Raw genomic sequence first — 27,956 nt, forward strand, 5'->3', positions numbered from 1 at the left:
GTCTAGTAATGAGAAATCATGCTGGGCTGGAGCAAAATGACAGCCGAGATTTTCCCACAATAATATGTGGTCCATGGAGAGGTTTCTAATTAAACAGAATTATCAAGTTTTAGAGCAGTCTAAAATGAGATTTAGATACGAAACTAAAGTTTCATATTTAAAAGTAAAGTTTGGTCCCTCTTTCTTTATGTTTAACATGACCACTTCCCAAGTATTTATCATCCCTCCCCATGTCAAATTATTTAAATGGATTCACTGCTTAATCCATTAGCAATTAGTGCTTACCTTCTTGGATAGAAAAATTGAAATACCGATAACAAAACAAGATTGTGTTTTATTTATACTCATGCAAAAGAGAACTGAAAGTGCAAAATTCGGTATCGTGGGGAGTTGTACAGCCAGCAAGGATCATTGCTCCTTTAATCTTTGACTTTAGCCTACAGCTTCCTTTTGCAGCATTGTCTAATGATGCAAGATGCTTAGTAGAAAGTAAGTTATATATCAGAATGGGGAGAAAAGGAAAGAAAGTTGGAGGACATACTGCCAAATTAAGATAGTGCCCTATAAGAAACACCTTGGAAGCAACAGCAGTGATTTTCACCTGTTTTTCTTGATAGCCTCTTGCTGTAAGCACAATAGATGTCAGAGCCAAAGAAATAGTAGAGGGGTTAAGACACTTGTCTTGCATGTGGTCAAGTGGTCCAAAAGCAAAACAAAGAAAAACAAAAATATAAAAAACAAGTGAGTGAAACTGGGCAAATTGCTACCTTAATATTAGGTTCTATAACAGATGGTGATAATAGTTTTCTATACATACAAATATCACGGTAGCATTGTCCTCCCGTAGTTTATTGATTTGCTCTAGCAGGAACCAGTAACATCTCACAACAAATTGTGAGACTTGTTGTTACTGTTTTTTGTATATCGAATACATCATGGGTAGCTTGCCAGGGTTTGCCGTGAGGGCAAGATACTCTCGGTAGCTTGCTGGGCTCTCTGAGAGGGACAGAGGAATCGAACCTGGGTCAGCTGCGTGCAAGGCAAAAGCCCTACCCGCTGTGCTATCGCTCCAGCCCCCAGTTATAAACTTCTTAAAAATATTATTTTTGAAGAGTTAGATGTTAAATAGTTTTGGCATGCTACTCACAAGGTCTTCGTGAAATTAAGGAATTCTATTCTCCAAACTCAAACTCAGTCAGAGAAATAAATAAACCAGTGTATAGTGCTGGGTCCCAGCAATAGCAGCAGGTCATACTTAGTCTAGCTCTGCATGTACCAATCCTGACTGAGGTAAAATAATGGTTGGATAGGTAACAGACAGTTGTGCATTCACAAAATAGTGAGTCCATTCCTATCACTCCTCTTAAACATATATTTTACCTATAAATTAAGTTGAGTAAGAATCTATATATTGATTAATAGGTTTAGAAATCAATGGATCATGAATTCAATAATGTGTTTCTAATGATCTTTTTTATTTGATTTCCTTCTTTTTAATCGCATCATTTATCACTTTAATTAATATTCATTTTTTTCTTATTTGAGGTCATTCAATGAAAATTAGTATGTTAATGCTTTTGTGTATGTGGTGGCTGGGGAGGGTGCTTAAATTTGGTTAATCTATTCTTCCGGAATTACTTGACATGCAGAAAACCAATCTACTTCCACTGCCCCCACCACACACATGTGCACAAACACATGCATGCAAACACACATATGCATGCATGCACATACACACATACACACACACATTTCAATATCTAAAAAAAAGCTAGGGAAACATTCACCTTAAATATCAAGTAACTTTCTCCCTCATATTTCATTACTTAGAAAAGTCATCATAATAAGTGGTATTTTGAATGCTTGATAAATTTTTCTAAACTTATTGACTAGGAAGTAAATATAAACATCAATTTACAGGGGAATCACTAAACTTGTGATGAGATCAGTTGACATTTTGGGGTAGTAGGATGTCATACCTGGCAGTGCTCAGAGATTACTCCTGCCCTTGCAATCAGAAATCACTCCTGTCAGGTGCAGGGGACTGTGGAATGTCAAGGATTGATCTGGGTCTGCCATTTGCAAGGCAAGTGTCTTACCCGCTCCCCTACTGCTCAGGTTCCTGATTTTTTTTATGTCTAAAAATGGTGAGGCCAAAGTGATAGTTCAGTGGGAAGGGCATTTGCTTGCATGTGGCAGACTCACGTTAGATCCTAAACATACCATAACCCCGCCCCACTGCTGGGAATCATTTCTGAGTGTAGAGCTAAAAGTAACCCCTGAGCATCAAGATGTGTGACTCAAAATCAAACAATAAAAAGTATAAACAGTTGTCTATAGACCTTATCTGTAATGCTTTGTGTCTTAGTGTTTAGTGCAGCTAACATTTTCTTGACCAAAAGCTAAGGTTTCTTTGGGCAGAGGAAATAATCCCAGTATATTGTGCTCTCGCTGTTTACTGTTGTTTTCAATAGGCCAGAGGTACAATATAGCATGTAAATTGTTTGTCTTGAATGCAGTCTAAGTCGGTTAGATCTCATTCACCTGATATGCCAGGAGTGATCCCTGTGTATAGAGCCAGGATAAGCCCTGAGCACTACCAGATGTGGCCCCCAAACAAACAACAACAAAAAAAGAACCTTCTGTTATTTGTAAGAGACCTTGCTACTCTTATATTTCTCTCTTACTTCTCTTTTCTAATCCCCCTGAATGTAATTTGAGGTTTGCGCTAAAGTTCTAAGTGAATTTCTATACAAAAGTGATAAGATAATAGAAGCCAAACAAGATGTAAATTAGGTCAAGCATCTACAATTTCAAAAAAAAATTATTAGAATGTCTACTAGACAATTCATTGAACATACTGTGGAATATTTGTAAATAATTGGAGGCAATTATTTAGCTAAATTGTTTGCATCTAGCATTATTTAAGTATTTATTAGACTACAAGTTCAAAATATATATTTTAATTTCATATATAGTAGCATGTAAAGGTCTAAAGAAATAATTAAATTTCAATAGAGCTATAATTGCTGAAAAGAATTCTAAAACCCTGGAGTCCCAGAGTATCTGTTTATTTAATAAAAAGGCATTATTATTTGCAGAATTGGCTTATTTTTTTTCTCTAAAGGATAGTTTTTATAGCACCTATTTTCTGAAAGAGCCCCAACAGAATTTATTTGTAGTAAAATATGCTAAGTTACAATAGTCCTGAGAGTTATAATCCATTTAAACACACCCTGCTCTTGAAAGAATTTCCAAACACTTTGGACATTAACTTTACAGGTATCAAGTGTGATTTAAACCTCTATATTTTGGTTTGCTTTTGAAACTCATACTTTTCTGAGCAAAGAGAGATCATATGTTTTCTTTATATGTTGTGGGCACTTATGTAGAGTCTAAGAAAATGTTGATTAATCTGTCAACTGAGAAAGTTTAGTATCCTGAAATTATGTTACTTCTTTAATAGAAAGTTTATGTGCAAAGATAATATCCTATAATTTTAAAATCTAACTTTTAAATAAATCTAGCAAACCTTCAATAAATCATTGCCTTTAAATTGAATTTTATTTTTAAACTTGGTAAAATTTAATCTTATCTGTAATTAAATCACAATTAAGCTCACATTATTCTAATTAAAGATTTGTATCATTTCCTTATGATGATCTCCCCTGTAGCTTGTTTTAAATTAAATCTGTTGGAAATAAGTAATTTCTTTTGATATATATCCAAGTCTCTGTGTCTTAGATTTGGAATAATTCAAAACTTCAAAAAATGAGAACATTTAATTACATTAAAATTTTGAATAGCTTTTGATATTTCTGGAAATGCTTCAAAAGAAAAGTAAAAGTTGAGTCACACTTCTATTTTTTTAATTCACAAAAATATCAGCATCCACCTCCACTTAAAAACTGAAGAAACTAATAAAGAAAAACATAATTCTATATGCATGACTCATTGAGCAGAAGATACAGAACTATAATCATTTTTTCATTTCTAAACACATTTTGGTAGAATTGGTGTCCCTGTGGGTTTATTTGAATATTGGATCACCTTGAACGTAAGTATGTGAAGAAACTTGCTATATGCTACACACTTTTTAATCTGCATGAAATAGGGGTGAAAGAAATGCCAGGAATTTTGCTTGTCTTTTTTTAAATCGTTTTCTAATTTTTATCAAGGCACTGTGATTTACAACACTGTTAATGATAGAATTTCAGACATAAAATGTTCTAAAGCCACAACCCAACACCAAAGTGGAAGTGACCTTCCACCAATTACCCAGAGAACTCTCCCCTCTGAATGCATTGTCTCACTCCTCTGGGTAAGTTCAGTTCTGTAGGCCAATTTTTAGGTCATTTATTATTCCCTTACTATGTTTCTTTATGTACCATAAAGAAATGAGAGAAAATTTTCTCTCATTTTGTGTCTCTTTCTTTGGACTTACTTCACTCAGGGTAATGACTTCTTGTTCCATCCACATAGAGGCAAATGGCATGATTTCGCCGTGTCTTATAGCTGAGTAATATTCAATTTTGAATATATAACACACTTTCTCAGTTAACTCATCTATTCTTGGACACTTATGTTTTTCCCGTATCTGGAACAGTGATGCAGTGAACACAGAAGCAAAAATGTCTTTTGAAAACAGTGACTTGGGTCCTTGGGGCAAATGTCAAGGAGTAGATTTCTAGGTTATATGGAAGCACAATCTTAATTTTTTTCAAGAAGTCTTCATACTATTTGCCATAGATACTGACCCATTTAACATCCCCACTATAAGCAGATGAGAGTTCCTTTCCCCCCATATATATTCTCGTCAGCACAACTTGCTTCTTTTTTTTCTTTTTCTTTTTCTTTTTGATGAATGCCATTTTCACTGGTATGAGGAGGTATTTAATTGGGTTTTTTTTTTTTTTTTTTTTTTGCTTTTTAGGTCACACCTGGCGATGCTCAGGGGTTACTCCTGGCGGTGCTCAGGGGACCATATGGGATGCTGGGAACTGAACCCGAGTAGGCCCCATGCAAGGCAAACGCCCTACCCGCTGTGCTATTGTTCCAGCCCTTAATTGTTGTTTTGACTTGGATTTAATAAGTAAAGAAGAACACTTCTTCATTTATAGTTGTTCATTTATGTGTCTTAGAAATTGTCTGTTCAGATATTCTCCTCTTATTTTTAAGGGGTTATTTTTTTAAAAAGTTTCATAGATATTTTATATAGCTTGGATATTAGCCTTTCATAAGTGGTGAGTAAATATTTTTCCCTAATTTTTAAATTTATTTTTAAATTATAAGCATTGTTTATTCTTCAGTATAGATGCTTTTTAATTTGTTATAATCTCATTTGTTTATTTTTTGCTTCTGTTTGCTTTGCTAATGAATGGCATTGAGTCACTTAAGAAGGCTTTAGATTAAATACTATGAAGGATTCTACTTATGTTTTCATTAATATACCTAAGATTTGATTTTCATATCAAAGTCTCTACTCAATTCTTTTGTTAGAATTATCTACCTTTTTTCACTTTCGTCCCAAATACCATGTGCGCGTGTGTGTGTGTGTGTGCATTTGTGTGCTGCTGACCAGATATTCATATTCAAACAAAATGCTGAGGTGCAAGGCATATCTTGTGTATAGTCCTCAACATTTTATATGATACATTGTTTCTTTTTTTGTTTGCTTTTGTTTTTGTTTCATTAGTGAAACACCATGAGGTACAGTTGTAGACTTACAAGTTGTTGTGCTTGGGTTTCAGTTATACAATGATGAGCACCCATCCCACCACCAGTGCCCATTCTCCACCCCCACCAATCCCAGTATCCCTCCCACCCCCCATCCCCCATCCCACCCTGCCTCTGTGGAAGGGCACTCCCCCTTGCTCTCTCTGTCTTTTTGGGTGCTGTGGTCTGCAGAAGAGACATTGGGTGGCAATCATGTTCAGTCCATAGACTACTTTCTGCAGGCATCTCCCATCCTGGGCGGCTCTTCCCTTCTGTATCTGAGCTGCCTTTACCCCTAGAGTGTGCGGCTGGCCTGTAAGCCATGGAGTGAACAACCTGGTATTTATCACAGCTGTTCTCGGGTGTTAGTCTCTTATTTTGTTACTTTATGTTACCCAGATGAATGCAATCTTTCTATGTCTGTCCCTCTCTTTCTGACTCATTTCGCTTAGCGTGGTATTTTCCATGTAGTACCACTTGTATGTAAATTTCATAACTTCATTTTTTCTAACAGCTACATAGTACTCCATTGGATACACAGTTTCTTAAAGCTGCCAGTGTTCTTTTAAATGCAGCTCTTCTTTTATTTAGATATATGTGTTTTAGGGGTATAACACTCAGCTCAAGACCTTCAGACTTGTTAAGAATATCAGCTTTTATGGTTATTACTTACTAATCCCGGATTAGACTTTTCAAGTTTAAAAAAAAAGAGTTTATAATAAAACCAATTTAATTAACTTTTCAAGGACATTTAAGTGTTTAGAAAAAAAGTAGAATTTCTCTACTTGAAATGCTCAAAGTTGCGATGATAAAATGGTTGTTTTTGGTTGTTTTTGTTTATTTTTTGATTATTTATTCATTTATTTACGTATTTATTTTGGGTCTACACCTGGAAGTGCTCAGGACTTATACCTGGCTTGTGATCAGGTATCACTTCTGACAGGGATGGACAATCACTTATACTGCAGTGATTGGGTTAGCTTGGGTTAGTTGCTTGCAAGGGAAGTGCTTACCTATTTCTCTAGCCCCAAGCCTTAGTTAATACTAAGAAATGCTGTAGAAGAATGAAATATTGTTCTAATTTTCTAATATTTGTAATTAACTCAGATTAATAAGTGAAGAAATTAATTATAGCAACTTAATTAGTATTACACTGCTCAGAAAGAAATGAGACTGGAAAAAATAAACAGAGTTAATATCAGTCAGATGCCAAATGGAGAACAGTGGAAACCAGGGCTTAGGAGCTTGTAGACGGTTTAAGGCACCTTCCTTGTATATAGCTGACCCCTATTTGACCCTTGGCAACACATGGGTCCCTGAGCACTTCCAGGAGCAAATCCTGAGCACTGGTCCAGGATTAGTCTCCAAGCACTGCCAGGTATGGCACAAAAACCCACACTTCTTCCAACCCTACATTAAAATAAAATTTAAAAGATATGAAGAGTGAGAAGGCTCATTTTGGAGGGACACAGGCAGTTATAGCATTAGCATCTGAAGTACTGATGCTAAGAAAAGTGTGTTTGTCGACTCCACACGGTTTGGCTAGGACTTCACTACTCTCTCTAGAGCTTTGGGCAATAACAAGGCAGTGCCAACCAGTGTACTCAATTCCTTGGCTAATTCTTGTCCAGAATTTTATATAAGAGATAATGATGGGGTTGGAGAGATAGCAGAGCAGGTAGGGCATTTGCCTTGCACGCAGCTGACCCGGGTTTGATTCCCAGTATCCTATATGGTCCCCTGAGCACCGCCAGGAGTAACTCCTGAGTGCAGAGCTAGGAGTAACCCCTGTGCATCACCGGGTGTGACCCAAAAAGAAAAAAAAAAGAGAGATAATGATATTTAGGTTTTTCGTATGTATATAAAATATAAGAACCAAGAATGATGACTCTGAATTTAGATTTGTAATATTTCCAACAAAAGACCCCTTGCATATATCCGTGGATTTATTTGACTAAAAGTTCAAAGTTGTTTCCAAACCTGGCCCTATCTACAAAAATAGACTGTTTTGCTGCAACAATCAGAATAAGGAACAACCATTGAGCACTCATCCTATCAGGCACTTTTTAAAACACTTTAAAAGCTTCTGATTTTAGCTCATGTCGCAATTATCCTATTTGGGATATCTACGAAAGGAGAACAGAACCGAGGTAAGGACTTACTTCTAACCAAAAGACTAAAATTGGGGAATCGGCCTCCGTATCTAATGGTAGAGATTTAAAGTCTGGATACTGAACTACTATAAAATACTGTTGCCGGCATATATGGGGGTTGGTAATGTACTCTGGGGAAACAATAAGACACAAGCACAATTGTCTAGCCCTGAGGTAGCTTAAAGGTATGAAAAAAAAAAATCCCTTTGACATGCAAATCCTGAGCTCTTTGAAGAGGAAATATGCACCACCCAGATGCCTAGATGCCTCAATCTAAGGTACTGAGAAGGCTGGATCCCCTGGGGGGGGGGGGGAGTCACAGGGGGAAAAAATCAACTATGAGATTGTGAAGAGACCCTGGACAGTGTAAGATTTTCCTATTACAAAGCCCACGTTAACTCATGTATGCAAAACTACACACACACACACACACACATACACACACACACACACACATCCATTTTTAGAGATTATAAAGCTCCTGATTTCCCTTGAGCCCATATCTTGCTAGTTTATCACATTTTGACTTGCTTTTTCACTCAGAAATCTGTATTCTCCGTCAAGAGGAAGCCTCCATCATGTACTTCCTTTCTTTCTCTCCACTCGTGTCTTCTATATAAATTTTGTTGAATAAAAGGCATCTTGCTTCACTCTTACATTCTGCGAGGGAGAGTGATGAGCAAGATTGCCTGTGCTGAGGCTAGAACTGACTTTCCTGCAAAGAGCAATTCCTTGCTCCAGGTTAAGTGCATGGCACCCCAGCCATCTGGTGGCCAGGATCATCTACTGTCGCAGTGGTGGATTACTAAGTGGTAGGTGGACTCGAGGCTCCACTTGGTAGCTGGTTCTTGGGACTGGCTGGACGTGAGTGTCAGTGCTATGTTGGTGCTCATGGCAGACTTTTTTGTTGTTGTTGCATTTTGGGCCACACCCAGTGATCCTCAGGGGTTACTCCTGGATCTGCACTCAGGAATCACTCCTGGCGGTGCTTGGGGGACCATATGGAATGCCCAGGATCGAAGCAGGGTCCGCTGTGTCAAGGCAAACGCCCCACCCGATGAACTATCACTCAGGTTCTGCTCATGGCAGACTTTACCAGTCCTGATCCAAGTCAGGCACTTCCCCAACTGCTGGTGGCAGATGTGGGTTGAGCAGAGAAGTGGGACCACTCTTCTTTTCTAATCTACCTCCCTCACTCCCCATTTTACCGAACTCCCATCAAAAGCACTGTTATTCAATAAGAAACAAGTGAAGCCAAAATGCAGAAAAAACAGAAATGAGGTACAGAACAAGTCTTCACTTTGTCCCCATTACAAATTAGTACTGAAAAAAAAAAGGTTTTCCTCCCCATTGAAGAGATTTGATAACTGGTAATTGCTTGGGGGTGTTTCTGTTTGTTTGGATTAAGCAAAGTTGAGGTATAGTTTTATTGCATGAAGGATCCTGTGTCAGAGAGAGCTCAAAGAACTGATGCATGTGCTCTGAATGAAGGAGGCTGAGTTGGATCCCTGGGACCACAAGGTTCCCCAACCACTGCCAGGCACTACTGCACTGGGTCTGGTCTTTGAACATCATTGGATGGTGCCTAAAAATAAAAAGTAAACAAGCAAAATAAACAATAAGAACAGTGACAACAAATGCCCCAAAATACAGAAAAATACTCTGGTACAAGATGAAAACTAGTTTATATTTGAGACAAACGTACAACAGGGGGCTAAATCAAGTAAGTATGAAAAATTACAAAGCTATAGAAAAATTGATGATCTAAGAATTAACTCAACATAAATGAAGTATGGCACTGAATGTTTTTCATGATATTAAATGTCTTACATGCCATTTCATGTCTTCTGCAGTAGCTTACTTAACTGGGAGCTAAAATGATGGAATACATTTTTTCAATGATTAACTCAGATCTGGAATTTTGTAAACATATACTATGCACATGCGTGCATATAAAAATGACTTATGATGATGAGTGGGGAGTTCAGAGATTGTTAAAAATGGTCTAGAACAATGCACTTGAAGACAGAAGCAAAGTGAATCTGGGAATAGTGAGTAAAAGAAGGAAGATGATGAAAAGTTTGGCTAATGAATAAATTTCTAAGCTAAGAGAAGATGCTCCTGATGTGTGTGGGGTAAAGAAAATTCAGGAAAAAACACAGATGACTTGTGGGACACAGAACTAAATGGAGGAAGAGAGTGAGACTAAGATTAAACAAATGTGAGCATGATCTAGGAAAAAAAGTAAACTGAGGTCTCGTGTTTCTATGGAACTGAACTTATCCTGTGTGTAAGAGACTTGTTAAGGAAGTGGTCAGAAGGTGGAGATGATTGGATAGAGGAGAATTTTAGTTTAAAAGCAATGGAAAGAAAATTGTTGTAACCTGAACCTCGTAGCACAATTCAGTAATAAAAGCACCCATTTGAAATAAATAGATAAAGATTTAATGGAAGAAGCCATAGGTAAAAAGGAGCTAAAACTCCAAATTCTTCTGAGTGTTAAATATTTGCATTTAATAGCTTATCACAGATGTCAACAAGTTGCACACCATTTGATGACAGCAGATCATCAAATGATCTTACTGATCTTGGCTGAATTCATTTGATGACAATGCCCCAACCAGATGTTAACCAATGCCCCAAACAGGGGTTAACAGCTGAGTAAGAATTATCACATAAAGAGGACAGTATAGCAGGTATAGTAGGGTGCTTGCCTGGAGTAAATCCTGAGCACACCCAGGTGTGGCCACAAAACAAAAACAAAACCAAAAAAATCCACAAAAAAGTTAATCACTTAGAAATTATTTGACATTCCATCATAATAACCCGTGACTTTTTAAAAAATGTGTTAAGTATTTCTGTAATTTTGATAAATAAATTCTGTTATTAGACTAATGGGTATGCAAACTCAAAATCAGTGTTTTTTATAGCTAATTAATTACTATTTTGCCTTCATGGACTCTTCTATGCTATTCCTATTTAGAGCAATTTTAAGAAATTAGTCTTAAGTGGTCACTGACACTCAATCTTAATTGGATACAAGGGAGATAGTACAGTGGGTAAGACATTTGCCTTGCTTGTGGTCTACTGGGGTTCTATGCTGGGCACAACAGATTATGTCCCTGAGTCCCACGAGGAGTAATCCCTGAGCACAGAGCCAGGAGTAAAACCTGAGCATTGATAGGTATGTTTTTCTCTATTCCCCGAAACCTCCCTGTCCCCTCCAAAAAAGGATTTCAATTGCATGGCCCTCGGAAGTGAAAAAAAAAAACTATAGTCACATTGAAGAAACTGAATTATCTATTCACTATGGATTTTTAATAATCCATAGGTAATTTATCAACATACGGCCTCACTTTATGCAATTATGGACAATTAACTTCTGCAGAGTAAACAGCTAAAATTAACTTCTGCAGAGTAAATAGTAATAACTAAATCCTATTCATATACATGATTTGACAATAGTCAAATTTCAGGAAAAGCTTGAAATGTCTTCTGTTCCATTTAAATAACTTTTCATATATTTCGTGAATTCTGCTTGATTTAAAATTAATAACTAAGTTTTGTGTCTATGCTTATATTATTCATGAACCCTGAAAATGGTGACAGAAACTAGATCTTTAGGATGAGTTATTACTCTATGAAAATACAATTTAATAATAAAATTGTTGCTTTTATTTGGCCCAAATGTTACATATTTTATAACTTAGTAAGAAAACCATATTTAAGAAGTAGCTAGACTCACCTGAGGATAAGAAATTTAATCTTTCCTAGATATCTTTCACTTTTAAAAACATTTAAAGTATTTTGAGTGTTTAAATATGATTAATGTAAGTGCTATTCAATATTTATTAAGCAGTTAACTTTAGGATCCTCAGGCCAAACTGCATATTAAGTTATCTGTGGATTTTTAAAATTTATATATATATATATATATATATATATATATATATGCTATCCTCAGCTATTCTGACTCATTTTTATAAAGTTAGACATGGTTTATTTATTTCTGCATTAAAGACTGGAGAGAGGGATATTGTTCCTAACAGATCTTGGAGGTTCTAAGGTTATTCCCAGCTAAACCAGACTTGAGCTACTGGGGACCATCAGAATGATACCTAGAAGTTGCTCGAAGGGTGAGTCAGTACCAAGGATTAAACCTGGGGCCTCATGTGTGCATGGCATTTTCTCCAACTTTCTGGGATAACCTTCTTAACTCCTATTATTATTACTTTAATACACACTCATTGAATCTAATTAAAGGTAGCACTGTAGTAGCACTGTCCTCCCGTTGTTCATCAATTTGCTCAAGTGGGCCCAGTAACGTCTCTATCATGAGACTTGTTGTTACTGTGTTTGGCATATCGAATATGTCACGGGTAGCTTGCCAGGCTTTGCCACGGCTTTGCCATGTGGGCGAGATACTCTCAGTAGCTTTCCGGGCTCTCCGAGAGGGGCAGAGGAATTGAACCCAGCTCGGCTGGGCCAGCTGTGAGCAAGGCAAACGCTCTACCACTGTCCTATTGCTCTGCTATTTTATTAAGCCCCCAATAACATAAAAATATCAAAGTTTAGCCATTCTGAATTATCTATTCACTATGCATTTTTAATAATCCATGAAAGACACTCACTACACTACACTGTCCTCCCGTTACTCATCAATTTGCTCGAGTGGGCCCAGTAATGTCTCCATTGTGAGACTTGTTATTACTGTGTTTGGCATATTGAATACATCACCGCTAGCTTGACGGCTTTGCTGTGCAGGCGAGATACTCTTGATAGCCTGCTGGGCCCTATCCAGAGGAACCGAACCTGGGCCAACCAGGTTGGCCACATGCAAGGCAAACGCCCTACCTGCTGTGCTATGGCTCCAGCCCTATGAAAAACATACAGGTAAAAAACATGTTGAATTACTATATTTTTCATAGGGTATTTACCTCTGGCTTCTAAATCTGAGATTTTGTTCTTATTTCAATTTCTTGGGCTTTTTTCCTTCATCTTGGTTTTGAGGCCACACATGAAGTTTATCTGCGTTTACTCCAGGCAGTATGCTCAGGGATCACTCCTGGATGGGTCAGTGGTGTGCAAGTCAAGTGTCTTATCTCCTGTACCACCTCTCCAGATTGATATGAGTTTTTCTATCGTTAGTTGTTCTTTTTTTATCCTTTTAGACAACTAACATATGCACATTTTACATCTAGAGAACAATTTTTTTTTCTTCTTTTTGGGTCACACCCAGCAATGCACAGGGGTTATTCCTGGCTCTGCACTCAGGAATTACTCCTGGCGGTGCTCAGGGGACCATATGGGAAGCCGGGAATAAAACTCAGGTCGGTTGCATGCAAGGCAAACACCCTACCTGCTGTGCTATCGCTCCAGCCCCAATCAATTTTTTAAAATATTGAGATTATAGAACCATAGCATGTTATACTTGAAACTAAAATGAAAATTCAAAACAAAAGATCAACTTTTAGACAGAATGTTTTTGTTTGTGTTTTTGTTTTGGGGTCATAAGTGGCAATGCTCAGGGCTTATTCCTGGCTTCCCATTCAGGACTTGCTCCTGTTGATACTCTGGGGACCATATGGGATGCCAGAGATAGAACTGGGTGGACCAAAAGCAAGCAAACACCCAACCTACCATATCCAGTTAGGTTCAGTTTGAATCTATTTCATCGACATAAGGTTTTTGGATTTATATAATAAAAGGAACTTCTTTCATCATCAGTTACATTGGAATGATAAAAATTAACACTATGGGAAAGATAAGCCAAGAAAGTGAGAAATTATTAGTTTTAAAAAGCATCAGAATGTGGTCAGAGTGATAGTATAATGGGTGAGGCTCTTGCCTTACACGTGTCCACCTAGTTCGATTTCCTGGCATTCCATATGATCCCCAACTCAGTCAGGAGTGGTCCTTGAACACAGAGCTAGAAATAACTTGTGAGGACCACTAGGTGTCCCCCCCCCAACAAAAGCAAAAATAAATATCAATAGGGGGGCTGAGGATGTAGCTCAAAGGGTTGGAGATCATACACAAGGCCCCAAGGTCAAGTTCCAGCAGCACACAAGGCAATATTTAATACACCTTATCTCTTTTCCCTCACGAATCACGACCATCCTGTTATTCGTCGATTGCCTCGAGCAAGCCCCAGTAACATCTCCTTCATCCTAGCCCTGAGATTTTTAAGAAAGTGCTATATTCAAGGTTCTTTAGGAGAATGAGACCCATCATTGTTACTGGTATTTGGCATATTGGGTACACCACGGGGAGTTTGCCAGACTCTGCCGTGTGGGCAGGTTACATTCGGATCAGGGCTGGGCATCCTCTTTTCCCTACATTTAAAAATAAGATCATTTTATTTTTATCTTAAATTTTCTTTTGTTTTTGGTTTTGAGGCACACCTGGCTTGCTTACAGCTAACCCCTGGTGGGGCTCAGGGCTATATGCAGTGCTGGGGATTTAACCCATGTCTGCTGAGTGCAAGTTCAGTGCTTACCCACTGTAACATCTCATTGGCCCCAATAAGGGCATTTTGAAATAACTTTCTGAATAAATACAAATACTTGTTCTTTTATGTATAGAATCAGAGCATGCATATAAAATTATGAAGATTTAGTAAACTTTTTGTTTGTCAGAAATATCAAGATAATGACCTTTTTGGTAATCTAGACATGAGTCTTGCTTTAGAGAGTTGTGATTATGAAAAATCATGTTCGTTATCTAAGTCATAATTATTCAGATATTTTGTTTCAAGCTTTGTATGTTCTGACTCTAGTGCAGTCAGCTCACAATCACCAATACAAAATCTTTATTTCAATTTCTATAAAATTCTCAAAGCACATCAGTATCTTTGATACTTTTGTAGGGGACATTTATATAGTTTATTGTCATGACTGGCAGAAAATCCTGGGTAAAGCACCTTGTATAAGTAGAGAAAAACAAGGTAAACCTTTGTTGTATTAGATAATTTACTCAGAGAGGAGTTTTCACTGGCAATAGTTTTCAGTATTGGAATAAAACAAAAGTAAAAATTTTAGAAATAGGTTTCTCTATAAAGTTTTAAGTGATTTTACCATCTATTTCTCAATGATTAATCGTTACACATCAGTTTCATCAACTGTACTGCTACTGTGTATTAATGTGACATATTGTAATAATATTGTTTCCCTTTTACCATCCCTAACTTATGTCGTTATTTTCTACATTAAAAAGACCAGTAGATATTTCTAACCACAACCATCACATCTTTGACATATCAGATAATCATTTGTCTAATATTTTTTCTCCAGTAATAATTTATAGTGTTTTAGATGAGTGTTTACTATGATGGAATATCAATTTTTCAAAAGTATTTTTTCCATAATAAACAATTATAATAAACAAATATAATATGTATACATTATTAACAACCACACTTCTATCTCTCATATCTCCACTATAATTTGAAACACTAAGAAGTGGAGTTGAAGATTAATAATTTGTGATTTAGTGACATATTTCTATTGCCATATCTAATAATTCACTTTGACTATATTTCCAAAAATATTGACAGATTCATCTTTTGGTAAAAGCAATCACAGTGTAAAATTTTAATTTTCTCTTTTTCTAAATTATCTTGTGTAACACCTAAACCTAGCTGCCTAGAGGTTAAAAAAGAAAAACCCTATAATGATGACATTGCATGTTTTCGCATAAGCAAAAAAGAAACTTCACTAAACTAGGTGATGCAATCGCATAGGTATATCTGAGACTTATTTAAAATGCATTTCCCCAGACTAACACAAATCATAACTTGGACTTCACAAGATTCCTGTAATTTATATATACTTTGGCAATGAGAAAAATACTTATTGAGAATGGACTTCCTTTGTTTTTAGTAGCTGCATTCAAATGGATATTTCACTCAGAAGATAGGCGGTTACACTAAAATATTGTGTAATTAGGTCATAATTTGTTAAGATGTCATTTATTCCATTAACTCTTCTTTTTCTACTAAAAGATTAGCAATAGAAATTTTGTGAGATAGTTTTATAACATTATTTTCTCATGAGATATGAAGTCAATATGAGATGTGAATTATTGAGATATCTCATATTAACATGAGATATTGAGGATTCACACCTCCAAAGTTCCATTGATGTAAAACACTCAGAGAAAAAATCCTCAATAGAAACAAATTCTGGGCAGTTTTACAAACTGAGCCCCAGGGGCTAAAACTTCTCAATTTATTGCTCAAGTTTTTCTTTTTTTTTTTTTTTTGCATATTTCTGTGTCTGTTTTTATAAGTAATTTTTTAGAGTTTTGCATAGAATTCTCTGAAACTACAATTAAAAAAATCCCTTTGGACTATTCTAGCATCTACCAACTGTATTTAAACACAGAAATTTTTTTTCATCAAATAACACTGGTTAACCACATTACAAAATGTCACATTAATACACAGTAGCAGTACAGTTGATGAAACTGATGTGTAAAGATTAATCATTGAGAAATAGTACCAAGAATGAAAACCTTGTGGTTATTTTGCACGCTTCACTAACAGAATAAGCAAGTTATATACACCACTGTAGAACTTTAACTTGAATTTTATTGTGAAGCACATTATTATTTTCTAAACATAGTGTGTCTGTGTTTGTGTGTAAGTGGTCATGCCTTAATAAAAGAAAGTCTAGTATCAATTCAGAACCTATTCTAGAATTTTCTAGGTAAGAATTTTATATGTCCTAAAATTATATATCACCTACAGTAAAAGTACTATGTTTACTTTAGAGAAGGGAAACCTTATTTCTTAGAACTTGATTTGGTCAAATTACAGACTTTTTACCATCTATTTCTATCCTGCCCAGAATCTAGTTTGTATAAACTTCAAGATCCATAAAACCAAAGAAACAAAAAGCCTACATGCCCATGAGATAGAAAATCAGGTATGGTGCTTGTATTACACTGATCTGACCCAGGTTCAATCCTTGGCACCCTATATGGTCCCCTGATCTTCTCCAGGAGTGAGCACTGAATACAGAGCCAGGAGTCATCTCTGAGCACAGCCAACTATGGCCCCAAACCCAAACTAACCAAACAAAAAAGTCCCTTAAAAACATTACTTATATTTCCTGAAACCATCAATGCTTTTCCTTAAATTCAGGTTTTTCTCCCTTATTTAAAAGAAAAAGAATAGGCCACAGAGACAGTACAGCTGATAGGGCACTTGCCCTACATTCAGCTGACCTGGATTTGATCCAAGTAACCCAAAATCTTCCCTGAGCCCCAACAGGACCAGTCCCTGAATGGAGAGCCAGGAGTCATTCCTGAGCACTGCTTGATGTGGACCTCAAACAAAACCCAAACCAAACAACAACAAAAAGGAATAGATTCATTTTTTTCCCTCAAATAATCAGTTCATGTAGTATCCCATAGTTACAAAATCGAAACAGATTTTAGACTCACATTTTGGTCCAAATTTCACTTACTAGCTCTGTGACCATGAGATCTGAATATCAATTTCCTCTGTGAAGTATAAAACATGCATTTCCATAAAATTACTGAGAAGATTAAAGAGGCATTATGAATTTTCAGACACAAACTGCACATTGGAGCAACTGATTCTTTCCGGTTGCTTTCTTAGAATAGTTTTTATAAAAACATATTTTCAGTATTTTAAAGGAAAGGTATCTGAATTTGATCTCTACAGCTGAATACCTGTGTTCATTTTATCGATCCTAGGAGTTTGTAGACCAAATAATAAGTCCTGACACTGCAGAACGGTGATTAACATCTCCTTTGTGAGCCACAATACACCCTTAATGTTTATTGAGCCCTTCATTCAAAAGAAGAGTGGAATGTCAAGATATAGAGCTCTGAACTCAGTTTGAGATGAAAATAAGATCAAGGAGCAGATATAAAAATGCACTTGATAATATCTCATCATCTTTTCAAACTTTCTGGACAAACAATAAGTTTTTAATTTGACTTCCCATCTTCCAAGAAAAAAACAAAACAAATAGACAGACAGCTTTGGTTGGAAGCATCTCTTGGAAAGAACAAAGAAAATAAAGACATTCGATTTTATTTTTGTGTGTGCGAAGAGGAAGATGACAAGGAATATTAAGAAATTGTTAGGAGCCCATATTTCAGGTTGTTTCGCAGCTTCATAGTGTGTCCTAAATCAAAGTTTTGATTCTACCACATAATAACAGTGACTACTACATCACTTATTTACTGACATTTTTATTGAGGTTTGTAGCTCATGATTTTACACGTGATTGTACAGAGCATCTAGGGGGCGGGGTGGGGGGAGAAGTTGAAAAGGTTGCACATGAGGGGAAACCCAGTAGATTTAAATCTGGCTCATTTTTATGCTAAGAATAAATCTTTGTGTAAATAGAAAATGGTTACGAGACCAAAGAGTGCATCAAGTTATTTTGTTGTTTCTAAAGAATTTCTTATAGTGAGAGAAAGATCAATTTGTTTATAGATTTTACTTAAACAAACCACAATTTTTTTAAAGATACATGTTGAAAGATAGTTTCTGCTTGTAAGAAAATAGTATGGAAAACATTTCAAAATTATCCTTCTACCTCCAATGCATTCACAGAATCCACTAAAGGGAAAAATCAAGATGACCCTGAAATTCTTGACTTTATAGCTCAGAGGCAAAGATCAGCGTTAGAATTGACAAGGATGATTTGTTTATAAATGAACACAATGTGACTGCACATAACTTTTCCAAAACATCATATTATTATTAGGATTGGAAAGGAATCTTTATTCGCAAATGAGGCCCTGTAGCCAATGGTTATGTATTTTCTCCTCATTTTACTTCACTTAAATGTCATTCAAAACATAAGACATTGTGACAGCTTAAAACTCAAGGCATTAAAAATAATTTTCAGGACTAGGCTGTGGTCAGCATAATAGCACATTCTGTCCTTGTCACTGCATCCTGAGTCCTATTTCCAAAGACCCGGTCCTATTCTTTAAGAGCTGACACATCTGCAAAATTGTGCTTTCATCTTTTGAAGTCAGTCAAGACTTTTCAATTTGTTGCCAGGAAAATTTTGCCAGGTTTACCCTTAGACAATCTGGGGAAGTTTTTACTTTAAAAACTAAAGTAGATATGAATTTTAAATGTATTTTCTTGGTATGTAGCATGTAATTCTACAGCCTTGGGCTATCGAGACAAACTGAAATTTATTAAAATTTAAAATCCTCCAACACAGAACTAACTGTAAACCTTGAATAACCACTACTTGGTCAGAAAATTGGAATGTTCTCATTTCAAAACTATTTAATTTAAATAAAAATGTTTATGTAAATTGGCCGTTAGTTGTCATTACTTTTCTTTCAAGTTAATTCCTTTAGCATTCTAGAATGAATGAAAGACTGGGGATACTTTAAAACATTTGAATTATTTAGCACTCTGGCAACATATCAGATGTACAACCACAGAATTTTATGAATTGGCTTGAATAGAGAGAACTTGAGGATACTATTTTCAATACTGAAATTATTTGTTCAGTTTCACTGTAATGTTCGTATGCATGAGTTAATTTATAATATGAATATTGCTTGTGAAATATTTTTTCACAATAATCATATTTTAAGTCTGATAGTAATTTAATATTTATTGAAAATTTTCATAGTAAAGCGCTAAAAGGTACAAAGCTATTTGTTGCATTAACCGTGTTGGCACACAATAGCATAAGCCAAGACAAGGAGTAAAAATGGAGGCAGAAGTAGGTAAGAAACAGAAAATATTCATGTTTCCTTGAATCTAATCTGTAGTTACAGATATAGTAAGAAGAAATATAGCAACAAGAAATAGTTGCAGTAAAACATGTGCTGCTTCCTATGGAATTTTCAAGATAAAATTATAATATGGTAAGTATAATTATTTCTTACAGTGTATTAATAACTTTTGATAGCATTTTAAAATTTAATTCATTCTAAATTATTTTTATCATCTTTTCCTTGAAAGCTCTTCTCTGTTAATCTAAAGTAGGTCCCGCTGCCTCATCACGCATTTGTCAGCTTGGTTCTGTTCTTTTTCGATATATATTCTGGATGAAAAGATTTTGGGTATTCCAACAGGTTTTTTTTTTTCTCTTGTACTGTCAGTTTTCTCTGAATTTTTCATATAAATCAAAGTTCCCTTTTCAAACATTGTCTTTAAAATCATAGTTTGTATGTTCTTTGAAATATTCTAATGGAACACAAATTAAATAAGCAAACTGGCATTATTATATTTTTAAAGAAATAAGTATTTAAAGTAAATAATATCAAGATATTTGAAGAATAAGTTGAAGGTCCTAGGTGTTAAGGAAGTGGTGACTCAATTTCTGAAAAAGTAGGGGAGGAAATGACTTCAAATAGAAACGTGCAAAACCATAATAACCACCTGTTTAATTGCAAGAATCACAATGCTTGAAATATTGTAAACACTATTTTCTCTGAAGGCTGTAAACAAAAAGAATCATGTGTAAGTATGCACACAGGTGAAAATCAAAGACTGACTTCCCTTTTATAGCAAAAATGTAGTTCCCTTTATAGCAAAATAGGAAGTGCAATCAGATTAATCAGTTAACTGCAAAGGTTCTTCTCATGACCTAGGAAGAAAGATGTAGCTACAAACATTAAAAACTTTACAAATATAAATTTAGATGTTTAAGAATATTTTCCAGATGGTTTTAAAAGGGTGTATTTGTTGATTAACAAAATTGAATTTATGGTTTTCCGCAGAATTTACTCAATGAGTTCAATAAGGATCTCATGTAGAACTCAGAAACACAAAGTGCTTCTAAAAAGCTACTTAGCTATGTTTCTACTTCATTCTTCTGTTTCCATATTCCTAACTGATATGCTTATATCCATTATGAAATTTTTGTCACACCATATTAAAAAGCACAATATTAAATGTCAACACTTTTTGATTAATGGGATTTAAAAATATAGATTATAAACTGCACTTACATTTAGAGTTATTGTGAGTTTGTCTTACATAGTGAAGAGAATTTCCATTAGTGAGGTTTGGCTAATATATTTTTCTTATTATTTTTACTTCAACATAATTGTTCTCTTGTCTTTTCTGGGGTTATAATCACTATTTTAGTATACCATTTATTATTCAACTACACTATTTTAAATTCTAATAAAGTGGGAACATGGAATATGCAACAGTACAACAATTTCTTAGTTTACTGACAATGAGGTTTCTTAGCTAGTGTTCTGATGAAAGTTATGTGGAATTAATTTGAAGGGAGAAAATTTCAAGTTTAAATGTTATTAAAATATTGTTTATTAGGAAAGATATTGGCTTGTTTCATTTGCACAAAGTTTACTTCCAGCTAGCTAAATAATATTCTACACATATATAAGTCTATTGTATGAAAAATTACTATTTAATGGAAAATTAGTTAATTGCATCAGAAATATGCAGATATTAAATATTTATATCACATGCTATTAAAAATATAGAGTAAATCAATGATGGAAAAAGAGAAAGAAAAATTCAAAAATTATTATCACTAGCTATAGCACAGCAGGTAGGGCATTTGCCTTGCACGTGGCTGACCCAGTTCGATTCCTCCGCTCCTCTTGGAGAGCCCAGCAAGCTACCGAGAGGATCTCGCCTGCACGGCAAAGCCTGGCAAGCTCCCCGTGACATATTTGATATGCCAAAAACAGTAACAACAAGTCTCACAATTCGTTGTGAGACATTACTGGTGCCCGCTCAAGCAAATTGATGAACAACTGGAGGACAGTGCTACAGTGCTACAGCTATACATGAAAAGGCATTTAAAAATGATTCAAGCTCAGGAATTTGAACTTGTTATGTATAAAGAGGATTGAGTGAATACATCTTAGACATACACAAATTTCTACTGAACTATATGCATAATGAGCTACTTTATCCACTATTTTTTCCCATTATAATCACATAAAACTTAAGGGAACAATTTCTTCCTGTGTAATATTTTGAGATCTTAATTTTCTGTGAAAGCACACCAATTACAGAATATTAGAGTTCACAAATCTCACCCTTTTCTCTTCTTGATGCAAGACCATGATATTTACTGATGGTACTAAGCTGCTATCTATATCAGTTTATACACTTAAGAATTTTTTTCCAATTTGATCTGTATAGTGCTGGGGAGATTATCTGTTTCAAATTTCCATATAATGACACACAAAATATAGTGAATAGGGAGAGAGAGATATCAAAAAACTAACACAAACAAGCAAATTGTGATAGTTTCCCACTGTTCTGTTAACCAGCCTCTTATTGAAGAAGTTCCTTTCACATACATGACCAGTGGATTGGCAAAACATGCATCAGTGTTAATGATCCATAGACCACAGTTTTTTTCTTGATATTACCTTTAAAGTGTCTTTGAAAGGTTATATTATTACCATGTGTTCTATGAGTCAGATCATTTAACCTAATATTGCCATAGTGCTGTATAAGAACAATTTGTTTACCATTAAAGATATTAGTTCTCCTTCAACTTAAAAATTCATATATACGCTAAAATATACTGGTGCAAAATGACTAAAAATAAATGATATCTGGAAGTAATTATTAAAATTGGGCATACAGACACACAACTTTTTCTTATAGAAATCTTCTTTTATCATACTTTAAAAAAACTATATATCAACCACTGGCTAATCTCAAAACTAATCATGATTTAAGAAACAAATTTCTAGGTAAGTGATATTTATTTTAATTTTAAAGCAAAAGAAGTAACCATGATATCATGTTCTTCAAAACATTATAATATGGCAAATTCATTCTTGCCTTGTCCAATAGGGGTTTTCATATGCTTGGATACTGCTGGCAAAGTTTCTTCAGTAATAGGAAATCTGTAAAGTTTCTCTAAAATGATATTTCCCATTTTCTCCTCCGTATGTAGAACAAGAAAATATTAGCATGATGATGCCTTAAACTAGCTTTATACAATACATAATTTCATTATCATTCATTACCAACTGTCTTTATTCTTGCAACTTTTTGCCAACTGTGTAAATTTAAATTTCTAATATCAAAATGGAACTTGCAGGAGAAAAAAAAATATGTTTCCTACCCATAAAAATTTCATACTCAATTTTTGATTAAAGTTGGCTTTTATAATAAAATAGGGACTGTAGATGGTTTATAAGCATGACATAGTGACCCATATATATTAATTTACTTAAATGTAAGTTAAGCATCTGATTTCAGCCAACATAAACATGCCCATCCCATTTTTCTGGTTTAGTCTGTCTGCAGAAGCTGTAGAATTTTGTGCTTAGGTTATTCATCTAGACAGATTGATTTCTTTTGCAATGTTCCTTTGGGTCAAGAAAAAATGAGCAGATTTCATATATTGAAAACAGAAGGAAAGAAAGGCGAGATGGATGAAAAGAACAATTAATTATAAAGTACATACATCAATACAATATGCTCTAAATCTCAATCAGTTGTTTATTGGTTGGCAAACAAGTTTCACTTTTACAACAAATATTAGTAATGAGGTCATCCAACTTTGAGACCATTACAAAATGGATCATAAATTTAAAAAAAATTATATGTGCTGCTAATTTACCTCTTGTATTCCTACATTACTTAAAATCCTGTCAAATAAATAATTTTTTTTCTGTTAACAGAAGAATTTTGTTTTCTTTAAAAAAAATTACTCAAAATAACTTTACCTTTCCAGTTTGACTACAGGGGAATGAATTTTCTTTTAAAATTGATAGTGCAGGTGCCCACTTAGAGGTCAGACTGAGCAGTCAGCACTTTAACGCCTATGGGATACCTTTTTTTTTCACATGCAGAAGCCCCACTATTCCTAATGACACCTCTTGACTTCTAGAATCATCGCTACTGTCTTGGTGATGAACTGCTTGCCAAATTTGATTTGCATTACAACAAATGTGCACTGTAAACATAAACATCCATCCTGCTCTAATTTGCAAAAAATGCTCTTTGAAATATTCTGGCTGAATAAAGATATATAGTGAGGGAAGTTTAAATTTATTTTTTTTGTAAAAAATAATTTTGTTTGCATTACTAGAAAATGATTCTTATAAAGTGATATTTGCATTTATTTATTTATTTATTTATTTTTTGCAAGGTGAAAATAAACAAAAAGAAACAAGGGGGGGGGAATGAAGAAAAGAAAAAGTAAGAAGAAAGAAACGAAACGTTGCTTTCTTACTGGTAGACAAACTTGCAAGACCAGCACAAAAGAAATAGAAAGAATTTGTTTTTTTTTTCCACTACATTAACAGGACTCAAATTCTGGAGGAACAGAAAGCAGACTATATGTGCAATGCTAGTATCTGTACATTACATAGAAATTGTTCAATTTTTTTCTCTGCCATTAGTTTTGTCATCAGTTAATACAACAAATCATTAAATATGCATTAAGCATATAATTCTAGAATTCCCCTCCATTTCATTATTAATTTTGTTGTTTTTAATTTTTTTTTCCTGTATGCCACAGCTGTTCCCACTGTGGTAAATTCAGGTTGTAAGTGACTAAAAACCTCTATGTGATAAGAGTTTTTGCTTCGTTTTTATGTATGTTTGTGCAGCACTCCGATCTAGATGCAGCAGTGTTACTAATGTCAAACAACTCTTTTGGCCTTTTCAAAATCAGGTCCTTGTCATGATAGTAACAGAGCATCAAAGATGTTAGAACAAACACAACATAATTCAACAAGGCCACAATGAGCGCCATTTTCTTCATATCTCGTTCATTAACATAATGAAGTCTCCATCTGAGGTGGGGGAGGAGAGGAAGGCTAGGACATAGGGGAATTTCAGCAGTTGCGTCTCTCCTTTTGGGCTGACCTAAAAATCCGAGTTTTGTTTTGTTTTGTTTTTTTTAAAAAAGGAGAAAAGTAAAGGAAGTCTGAGAGTTTGCTTGTTTTTCAAGAACAGCATAGAGATTGAGGAGTACACATGTGATGCCCGCTGCTTTCATCAACTCAGAATAGTCAACCTGGTGTTAGCAGTTTTGTTGACTGAACTTTGTGTCATATTCTATAGACTAGTGACCAAATGAGCAGGTCCTTTTGAACTTCCCTCTGGAGGGGTCCCATCTTTGTTGGGAGGAACTATAAATCCATCACTGCTACCGCGGCCTAGCTGGTAGTAGATGTGCAGCTGATGGACGTGGTTTCTGGAGCCTAGGTTTGGCATACTTTTGTAGTAAACATCTTCGGCATCACCACATTTGGCCGGCGGGGGTTCGGTCTGGGTGCTGGTGGTAACGCTTTCTGTGACAGGCACACCAGCCAGAGCTGGCATGCTGGTGTAGAGAGAGTCCCGGTGGGGTGACTGGAGGTCTTCTGTGTGCTCGTTGGTTAGCAAAGGGAAAAAGCTCTCGCTGTGGTCTTGGGGGATCCGCCTTCGGGTGTAGTGGTGTGGCTGGTGGTTCTCTGTGGAGTAAACTCTTGGGGGAAGCAAAGGAGCATCGGATTCCTCATGAATGAGTTCCAGACCCAAACTTTCCTCATGATTAAAGGAGGTTGCATCATCCAGAACGATGGCATCATCTTCACTCCCACTACCAAGGTTATTCACCAGCTTGTTCATCAGATTCCTGTTCTGCTCACTGGAGCGCTCATGGTTGTTCAGGTAAGAAGGGATATAGTTGGAAGTGAGTTCCTTCAGAATCTTTTTCTCTAGAGCGGTCTCATTATGGTTATAGCCACGGTCTATGATTTGCACACAGTTGCTCAGGTATTCACCACTGGCAATGCTGTAACTATTGCCATGGTTACCATTCAGTGGTAGAGTATCCATGACACTTGTATCCCTGGCATTGTTCAGAAGCCCCTCTGAAAAAGATTACAAAACACTATGACATTTATATCCAATGGGCCACAGAACACACACACACACACACACACAAACACACAAGCAAAAACATTCAACTATGAAGTATAATCTGCTAACACTTTCAATTTCAATTACTTATAAAATGCTCAGTAACAAAAATACTATTAAAAATTCATGTTCATATATAGGTGGATTCTTGATAGAAATCATAGAAACAGGAAAAAAAAGTAATTAGATAAATATAAATTAGATAATAGGAAGAGCTTTAAAAACTATTAATTTGCAAATTCCATATACACATTGCCTGACAATATTTGCAGCCTAATATAGGATACTTTGGGAAAAAATTAACACAAATTTTTGGCATAATCATTCATGGCTTTCAATTTATACACATCAAAGTCAATTCAATGATCTTTAATTTTTATGTTTTTTACATTGAAATAGATATAGTATTAACATAATTCATTGTGGTACTTTGCTTACACTGGTCAAGGGTAAACAAATTAGAGGTTTCTTTTTAATTTATATATAGTTTTATAAGATCAAAATAGTCTTTAAACACCAGCCACAAAAGGATTATGTTAAATTTGTCAGAACGATGTAGTCATGAAAAAATGTTTAGTCAAATAAATGGCACATCAACATAATTTGCATATAGGAACTTTCTAAACAAAAATATTTAGATTTACAGTCTCTTTTCCCCCTGCTTTAAGCACTTTGGTTACTAATACATATTGACATGCTAGTGGTTGTTTAGAATTGTTAAGTAACACTAGAATAAAGAGTAATTTTGGTGGGATTTGATTCCTAAAAATATAGTGTCAGCATTAAAAATCCATTTCATAATAAGTGATGACTTTGTGTGCATATAAACTTTAGGTTTAAAACATTAAACAGTTTATCTGGGGAAAAAAAAACAGTTGCAGTGAAATAAATTTGACTACATGCTTCTTAAAGAGTTTGCATTGTCTTGAATAAACAGAAATCCATGATCTATAATAGTTTCATAAATCACTTCAAATGCAACCACAAAATAAAAGAAAAACACAAACATTTAACCAATGCTGGTAAAGAAGAGAAGGTATTTTTTTTTTACAGAACAATTAAAGAAATTGATTAAACTTCTTAATACATTGCTAACTTGTGAAAATACAGCATTCATTCTATATCTGTGATGAAAGTATGTTTATCAGAATTGAACTAGTTCATAGCTGGTTTATATATTGTCCCAAATATACCACTTTTATTATGGATTTCTGAGCTTTACTATGTCCAAGTAACACAGTTTTCCATTACAGTAATGCATGACATTCATTAAAATGCAGCCATCACAGACATAGGGTGAAGCAATTTATTTTCATGTTATAAGATATCTGTAGACAATTAACAATGTTAAAAAAAGTAAATGTTTTTTTAAAGGGCCATATGTGATGGGTGATTGTTGCTGCAGAGGTTGTTATGGTATGCTTAATGGTTATGGTCAGGTGACTGATGCATTGAAACACATATTTATTATTTCTGTTGTCAATGCATTAGGTGCAGGTTGAAACAGCCTTTGTAAAATAAAGTGGGCATGTTGCATATGACATATATTTATAAGACAGAATGTGCTTATACAAATGAAAAATATGAATTACTTAGCAAAAATAAATGCTTAATTTAAAAACAATTTAACTCACACAAACATTACATGAGACTTAACTATGTTGATTATGTGACACAATAAAAGAATCAGACAACAAAAGCGTCTAATCTCTATTAACATATATTTATAAGTTGATTCATAGGTTCTTTAGGTTTTAATTGTGAGATGAACTGTTTTTAATAACTACATCATCTATATGTGATGCAATAAAAGTGAACTAAAAAAAATTACATTTGATATGCAATGTTTAGCTTTACTCCCATACTTGTCTCTCTGTAGGGCTCTAAACGACAGCATGAAGAAAAGGAAAGAAAAAACAACAAGTAAGCTTACAGCGACAGTAGAAGAAACATGAGTAAAAAGCAAATTGATGATATGCAGAAAAAAGAGTCAAAGGAAATAATTTCCACTGCCCCAAAATTTATGAGTCTGTGTTACATGGTTTATCATAATTAAAAATATTGAAATGTTAGTCAGAAAATAAACCCCCCTTAACACATGCTAATAAAATCAGTCTTTAACAAGCATTTCTATAGTTTATAAATTTCAAACAAATACAAATGTAATTTACAATTAAAATTATCATACCAACCAAAGAGAGTAAATATTT

The 27,956-nt window shown here is 35.0% G+C and overlaps 1 protein-coding gene across 23 annotated transcripts in view; it reads right to left on the reverse strand.

The window, feature by feature from the left end:
* Nucleotides 1-27,956, reverse strand: part of ADGRL3 (adhesion G protein-coupled receptor L3) — an 882,914-nt gene that overhangs the window by 21,436 nt on the left and 833,522 nt on the right. For 9 of the 23 annotated variants that reach the window (XM_056111470.1, XM_056111466.1, XM_056111471.1 and 6 more), the window contains one exon: nucleotides 24,841-25,697. The exons of 1 other annotated variant lie outside the window; for it this stretch is intronic. In XM_056111470.1, the coding sequence (XP_055967445.1) occupies nucleotides 24,898-25,697 (800 nt within the window). In that variant the 3' untranslated portion in view covers nucleotides 24,841-24,897. Of the gene's footprint in view, nucleotides 1-24,840; nucleotides 25,698-27,577; nucleotides 27,630-27,956 lie in introns of those variants that run through there. 13 more of the 23 variants (XM_056111473.1, XM_056111480.1, XM_056111476.1 and 10 more) reach the window with 2 other exon arrangements.

Source organism: Sorex fumeus, unplaced genomic scaffold (assembly GCF_029834395.1).
Source record: "Sorex fumeus unplaced genomic scaffold, SorFum_2.1 ptg000013l, whole genome shotgun sequence".
NCBI lineage: Eukaryota > Metazoa > Chordata > Mammalia > Eulipotyphla > Soricidae > Sorex > Sorex fumeus.